Raw genomic sequence first — 7,641 nt, forward strand, 5'->3', positions numbered from 1 at the left:
CTCTACCGGAGGAAGCGTGCGGTTTGGATTTTTAAAAAAGCGTTCTTTATTTAGATTCCAACATCCTCGCATTTCTTCTATGCCAAAGGGGCGCTCAGGCCGCCCGTCTTCTTCTTTGCTCTCCCCAACTTGACGCGCCCTCCCTCCTGTTTCTCCCTGACACTCCCACCACCCCCCCTTGGCTCGGTGGCTCCATGAGATGCTGCAGAAGACGCGCTGAGCCCTCTTGGATCTAATGCGCAGAGAAGGTTGGCCCAGTGCTCTCGGGCTCTCCCAAGGCTGAACTCCGTCCAAGGTGCCCGCAGGCTCCCTGCCCGCCTTCCCCATGCCAGCCCGCAGCTAGGGGGCAAGGGCATCTTCGGCTGGGGTTGGGGGTGGGTGGGGAGCTTTTGGGGAGGACAGATCGCAGTTTGGCGATGGAAGGCTCCAATGGCTTTGGGATCGACTCCATTCTCTCCCACCGTGCGGGCAGCCCCGCCCTTCCCAAGGGGGACCCCTTGCTTGGGGACTGCCGCTCGCCCCTGGAGCTGAGTCTGCGCTCGGAGAGCAGCAGTGACTGCTCTTCACCAGCCTCGCCAGGAAGGGACTGTCTGGAGACGGGTGCCCCACGACCTGGTGGGGCATCGGGCCCAGGTTTGGACTCCCACCTGCAGCCTGGGCAGCTCTCTGCCCCAGCCCAGTCTCGCACTGTCACCTCCTCCTTTCTGATCAGAGACATCCTTGCTGACTGCAAACCACTGGCGGCCTGCGCACCCTATTCTAGCAGCGGGCAGCCGACTGCCCCTGAACCTGGGGGCCGCCTTGCAACCAAGGCTGGAGAGGACTTTAGAGACAAGCTGGACAAAAGTGGCAGTAATGCTTCGTCAGACTCGGAGTATAAAGGTAAGGAAATGGGAGGTGAAAAGTTGTAGGGGTGATGCTATATTTCTAAAAACTGTTATTTAACACTAGAGTGCACACTTGTAGGGATACCTACATGCTCACCTTGGAGCTCTCCCAGGGCCCAGGCTGAGCTGTTGAACTTGTCTTCACCTGTGGCCCATAGCCATGCCTTTGAGCAACACAGAGTCAGGTTAAGGACAAGGATGTAATACTGGGTGCTTAAGGAGAGAGTTCCTCAAATGCATAAAAGAAACTTTCTCAACTTTGCCTGGGACTCTCCCTTCCAGTGGGCAGGAGTGGATTCTTATCAGGCCAGTGGCTCTCCAGGAAGCAACCTTTACAGAAACCATGCAAGATTCAAAGAGTTCTGCTTGAACATCTTCTTATAAGAATAAATACCTAGCACAAAATTTCAGCTGGAGCCCTGAAAGCCTTCAGAATTTTCCATCTGAATTTCCAAATAGGAAGAGGAACTGGGGTCTCTCCCCCATTGGGCCCAGTTTGCTCTGGGACCTGTGAATCATGCAAAAGAAACACACTTCAAAGAAGAAACATCTAGATGGCTGGCTTAAAGCAGGTTCAGCGGTTCTCACTGAATTTGATTTTAAGTGTATTGAGCAATAAACTCCAGGTTGCGTGAAGGACCCAGGCATTCCCAGTAACCAACCTCATTTCCTTCATACTGGGGTTGCTTCCCCTTGACTTTCCTTTTCACATCTGTGAATCTCTTTGTTGTTACTATTCCCTTTTCATCCTCATCTTGTTTTAGCAAGGAAGCTGAGATTTAAATTGAGAGGAGAGGGAGAAGGAAGGAGTTCAATAATTTGTTTCTTCCTCCCTGCTCCTATCTTGTCCTAAAGGCTCTTTAGTGAAGCTAGAGGTGCACAGTTCTTTCTAGGAAGAAGTCAGAACGTGAAGGGAAGAAGGACCAGGACTTCAGGGGAGGAAGCCCTGTGTTTCCAACAAGCAGAAAATCCAGGACTGGTAGAGGCTGTTTGGAGCTCTCCTTTGAGCCATGTAATACATTCCTGGAACCCTTTACATCAGAAGAAATTTCCCTAGAAAGGAAAATTCTTTATTGTTGTGGGCCCCACACTTTTGACTCCTATTTATTTAAAAAAAGCCTTGGAAGGCTTTTTTAAAAAAACACCTTCCTCTCAGACAATAATTCGTTTTGGACATATGTTACATGGAAACTCATTTGGACCCTATTCCCTATACATATCCTACTCCCTCTTCCACTTCCCAGGCAAAGAGCTGAGCCTCCCTTAGTTGGGATGAGCCAGCCATTGCCAAAAAAACTGGCAATTTAAACAGGAACACTCAGGAAGGAAGTACAGAGGACTGTGAGGGCTACAAGCCCTGGCACCTTGGCCGAGTGACCCTTGCTCCTCCCCCTGGAGTCTGTTTAGAGACAGGCAAAGTAAACTTGCCTTGAAGAAAGATGTGTGTGTGTGTAGGGAGCTGATATATGTATATATATATATATATATACACACATATGTATAAAATGTTTTTTTATAATTTTCAATGACAATAAAATCCCAGCTTTAAGGATTGCTTGAACAAGAAGCAAAACTCTCCAACCTTGAGCGCTAATGGCTGGTATCAATGGTAGTGAAAAAAATTGGAGTTTACCTCCTTTTATTTCTTTGCCCCCAGGAAGGATTTTGAGGAAATGTTTCATTTAAGGTAACTGGAATATCAATTTTTTTTTCCCCTGTCCCTGGTGATATCTGATCAGGGAAGTAAACGAGGGCTGAGAACTGGCTGTCCACATTATCTTTTAAATGGGTTTGTCCTGGAGAGAAGGATGGAAGCATCCTTTTTCCCTAGGCTCTGTAGCCTTTGCATCTAGAAAGCTTTGATGAAGGAATGGGTACTTCAGCTCAGGTGAAGTCTGAAGCATTTCTTAAACAGGAAGGTGACTTTTTCAAGTTAGGAGCCTCATGGACAGACACATCAGGTAGTCATCTAAGGCTCTCTGTCCCACCTTCCATACCAATGGTTATTTCCTCCACGGGGGACCTGGAAAGGTCTGTTTCATCTGGTATCAAAGGTTCCTTAAGCATAATATTTAAAGCAAAAAGCAAGCTTTCATCACCAACACTAGCCGTAACACTAGAATATAGGTCAGTGGAGAAACCCATGCTTTGCTCAAATCAAGCAGGGTTGGTGCACCTGGAACTCCCTGGTGTTGAGGTGGAACGTTTGCACCTAGAGACTGGGAAGTCCATGCACTACCGGCATGAGCCCTGGAGGCGAAGGCTGAATTGGCGAAGGGTCCAGTTTGTACTAGAGAGGAATTGGGGGAAATGCCGTGGGCAAATGGATCCTTCTTGACACTGAAAGCTAATTGCCTTCTATTCACTTTAACCTCAGTCCTGAGAACTAGGGGCATTCATGAATAGTCTGGACCATTAGGTTAAAAAATAAGATTTCTGTACTATCAAGCTTGAAGTTGGCTTTTCTCAATCATTGTTACTGTGCACTTGTTTGAACTTTTCCTCTCCTGCATAGACAAAACTCGATGGGCCTCCATCTCCAGCCAGGCTGAATCCCTGCTTCCTGGAGACCCTAGGTACTGACTGGCCTGGAGGACGCTTGGAAGGAGGAGCCGTCCGTCTCTTAGTCTCCTGGGCGCTCTCACTGCTCCACTGCCTTAGTGCAGTCCCCAGACTGCGCCCTCCCGACAACTACCACTGCCTTTCCAGTTGAAAAGTCTCCCTCCCTAGTGGCTCAATTAACCGGATTATTGTTTCCTACACAGAGAAATCAACTCGTTTTCAGCTAAATCCTGTCACTGCAAACGCCAGGCACAATGAAATTTGCCATAAAAGAAAATAGAGGGAAATTGGGGGGTGGGGGTGGGGGACTCTCCAGCCTGTGCTGCCAATTTTGGGGAAGCAACATCTTTGGCTACATAATCGTTTTAGGGGAAGAAGGAAGAAGATTGAGTTCGATCTGTCAAGCGGTTTTCGGTACAATCATCCCCAACGAAAGAAAAAAAAGGGAGAATTTCTCATCGTTCTTCCATTCTTGGATCTCAAGAATGGGAACTCACGTGCTCCCTGTCCCGACTGTGGATGTAGATACATTCCCGCCCTGCGGTGTAATGGGGGCCACAAACCTCAGCAACTTGCACATCCTAGAGGCAAACACCTCTCAGAATCGCTCTGCGCTCCCAGATTCCCGCCTCCACGACTCTTTCTCGCACCGACCTTCCGCAACGAACAGCTTGTAAGAAGCTTATATATGGGAATAACCGTCACTATATATCTGTACCCATATAGGAAGGAAGGGAAGATATGGTGCAGTTATTGTGTATTTGTTCTTTAGGTCAACGAACAGTTGAGCAGGTTTTGTCTCCCCACACGGGTTTTCTCCCCAGACTCTTCAGCTTCCGGCTTTCCAGTCCCAGATGCGGGCGGGAGCCTCCGGACCCGCCCCACACGTCTGTGCACGCACTCGTGAAGTTCACTCTACTGGAGCCCCTGGGCCCCCACTCCCAGTCGGTCGGGTCAGAATCCACCAAGGTTTCTGCGTTTATCCTTCTAGGAAATGCTGGTGCAGCGCGGGGAGCGCGCGGGAAGAAAACGTGGTGGCGATCTGGGTTCTTTCTCGCGGAAGCTGCCAGCTTTCGCTGCTGTACTCCTCAGTCCGGGTTCACACTCTGGTAGTGAGAACCCGGAGGACTCGGCTCAGAGTGGTTCTCCCACAACACCCACGAGCTTGGGTGCAGCAGGCCCACTGCCATTGCGAGCGACATTTACATGAAGGCTACGCGGCCAGCCAGCTGGGGGCTAGCAAGTGGGCGGGTGTGTGGGTGGCCAAGCCTGGCCCTAAGGCGCCGTTGTGTTTCCACAGTGAAGGAAGAGGGTGACCGTGAGATCTCCAGCTCTCGGGACAGCCCTCCTGTGCGCCTGAAAAAACCGCGCAAGGCGCGCACGGCCTTCACCGACCACCAACTGGCGCAGCTGGAGCGCAGCTTCGAGCGGCAGAAGTACCTGAGCGTGCAGGACCGCATGGAGCTCGCCGCCTCGCTAAACCTTACAGACACGCAGGTTAAGACCTGGTACCAGAACCGCAGGTGAGGACCCGCTGCCGGGCACAAAGGGTCTCTTTTCTCCTTACTGCCTTGCCAGGAGTTCACGGCCTGGAGGCTCCTTGGGCCTTCTCCATTGTGTAAAAGTGGGGAGAAGGCCATACCCAAAGTCCTATGCTGATGGCCAGACATGGGACTAAACTAGTGTCCAGAACCCAGTTTTCCGTGTTCAGGACAGGCCACAAGACAGATCCCTCGATGACCAGCACCCCTACAGTCTCTACCCCTCCCCCCTCTTCCTGCCTCTCTCCAGAGCGAACCTTAACCCCAACCTGTGGCCGCTGACCCCTGTCAGTGGAAGTCCCAGGCCAGGAGAGCGTCTTAAGGGGAGAGGACAGGTCGGCAAACTGCCCTGTGGCACTGTGGTGTAGGTCCCATTCCCAGCTACTTCAGCCTGCACTTGGGGAGTTTGCACTCCTTGGGTTCCTGCTGAGTCGAAGTTCAGAAACCCTGTGGGGACACTCGGCCAGGCCCCAGGTCCTTGGGGACTGGGTGACCGTGACCGGAAATCGGTATTCAAAAGGGGAGGAGGAACCGTCATTGGTCTCGAACCTAGAATTTCTTTATCTCCCTTCCGACACATTTACAAGAGCAGATAGAGCTTAGATCCCCACACTGGCACACGTATCCACCCACTTAATTCCCACACTTAAGTCACACACACAGAACCCACAGACACTCACATGCACATGAAGCGTAAGCCCGAATGGTGCTTTCCATAAACAAGCCTCAGAACACATCACCCCATTAATAATAAATACGATTACTGCTCCAGGCATCAATAATTAAGGCCTGTTACAGTAATTACACAATTATGATGATGATGAATAATTCAGGGAATGAAAAGGGGCTATTGTGGCTGAGCTCGTTGGGGTGGGACCCCGGCCCACTGGATAAACCGTCGGGGCGGGTGGGGGGGGGGGCGGGCAAGACACAGTGTCAAGCGACTAAGGGAGTCTTGACTTCCCTTAGTCAGGTTAGTGGCAGCCGGCTGGTAGGCGCACTGAAAGGATCTCTCCGGTTGCCTTCTCTAGCCCGTGCCTTCTTCGGTAGAGACACAGCCACGGGTTATATATACCACATCGTGCTACCCTCAGCTCGGTCACGCAGGGAGAATTATCCTCTCCTCTTTCCAGGACTAGTATAGTGTCCCAGTTCCCTGGTCCTGGCGCTCTTTCCAGTGCGAACCAGTCTTCCTAAGGCCTCTCCAGGAATGCACACGTAGCGGAGCCCCATCACGGGTTGTAGAATCAGAAAGCCTGGCTTAGAACCCAAGTTCTACTGATTTCGAGACCACCTCGGAAACTGGTTCAGGCTTCAGTTTTCTTATCTGTAAAGTGGGAATAATAGCTATGGAAGATTAAATGAGACCATGCATACAACCCATGGGAACCTTCGTTGGACATTCGACTATTAACAAAATAGTATGATCCCTTCTGAACTCTTTTCTCTGGGACAGGCAGCGTCTCCTGGCGCTTTAGCTCTGACCCCGACATGCATGTTTATTTCTGACCCCAGGACTAAATGGAAGAGACAGACAGCCGTCGGTTTGGAGCTACTGGCAGAGGCGGGCAATTACTCTGCGCTCCAGCGGATGTTCCCGTCGCCTTATTTCTACCCACAGAGTCTAGTTTCCAACCTGGACCCCGGCGCCGCGCTCTACTTGTACCGCGGCCCCAGCGCGCCGCCGCCCACCCTCCAGAGACCTCTGGTGCCCCGCATTCTCATCCATGGACTCCAGGGCTCCAGCGAACCGCCCCCGCCGCTGCCCCCGCTGGCTGGCGTCCTACCCCGCGCCGCACAGCCTCGGTGAGGCGTCTGCCTGAGGTGTGGCCCGACTAGCCCCGGCACTCCAGGTCCCCTTCCCGGGTTCTCCGCGCCGGCGCCTTGGCCCGCTCCTAGGATGGCGCGGGGTTTCAACTATTTTCCTGGGAAGGTGGGAGACCTCCTGTCCGGCGCTCTGCAGTGTTCTAGCCCAGTGTCTCCCGAAGGGCCAAATGCCAAGTCCACTGAGACCCAGATCCCGGACTTAGTTTCCCCTCCTCAGCATCGTGGCCATTCCATTGAGGAGTCACTTTCACCCGCCGAATGTACATATGCGTCTCTGCCACCCTTCCGGGCAGGTTCCCCAGGCGCCTCCTTTCTACCTGGGCAGGTGGGGATACTCCCCACTCCTAGATTTGCCCCACTCTCCTTCTGCGCCCCAGCTATACACCAACCCCCTCACCACAACCCTGCCAGAGGGAGAAGGGAAGCGCAGAACCATCCCCTTCCTCCCGGTCTGACGGCTGAGCTGTATGTACATACCGTGTGCAAAGTGTATATGAAGTTATTTATTCGTGACCCATGAGCCCGTGACCGTGTCTGTGAATCAGTGAGTCTGTGGCCTGTACCCTCCCCTCCCAGGTGGGGCGGGAAGGTTTGCGGGGGACCCTGACCACCCACCCCAACCCCACCTCCAGCCCTGGCCACCCAGGCCCCTCGGGTTCTTTCTCTTTTTTTAAGTGTCGAAATAAACTTCTTACAAATGACCAGGCGCCTGTTGGCACTCGCGTCTGTTGGTCTGCGCTCAGCCCTCGCTTTCTCCACCCTCTTTAAGCCATCTTCCTCTCCCGGGACTTTCTCTTTCGAGCTTCAATAATGAAATATTTTTG

At 52.3% G+C, this 7,641-nt stretch overlaps 1 protein-coding gene across 1 annotated transcript; it reads left to right on the plus strand.

The window, feature by feature from the left end:
• The first annotated feature begins 223 nt into the window (after positions 1-223).
• On the plus strand, positions 224-6,804 carry BARHL1 (BarH-like homeobox 1). Its single transcript, XM_006834897.1, has 3 exons — positions 224-882; positions 4,750-4,972; positions 6,506-6,804. The coding sequence occupies exons 1-3, from the start codon at positions 417-419 to the stop codon at positions 6,798-6,800; spliced, it is 984 nt and encodes a 327-aa protein (XP_006834960.1). The 5' UTR covers positions 224-416; the 3' UTR covers positions 6,801-6,804.
• Positions 6,805-7,641: the final 837 nt, after the last annotated feature.

The sequence above is a fragment of the Chrysochloris asiatica genome, unplaced genomic scaffold (assembly GCF_000296735.1).
Source record: "Chrysochloris asiatica unplaced genomic scaffold, ChrAsi1.0 scaffold00014, whole genome shotgun sequence".
Taxonomy (NCBI): domain Eukaryota; kingdom Metazoa; phylum Chordata; class Mammalia; order Afrosoricida; family Chrysochloridae; genus Chrysochloris; species Chrysochloris asiatica.

Coding starts and splice junctions, on each gene's coding strand:
- BARHL1 (XM_006834897.1), top strand. CDS start 417: ATGGAAGGCTCCAATGGCTTTGGGATCGACTCCATTCTCTCCCACCGT. Junction 883..4,749: donor GTCAGACTCGGAGTATAAAG/GTAAGGAAATGG, acceptor GTGTTTCCACAG/TGAAGGAAGAGGGTGACCGT. Junction 4,973..6,505: donor ACCTGGTACCAGAACCGCAG/GTGAGGACCCGC, acceptor TTCTGACCCCAG/GACTAAATGGAAGAGACAGA.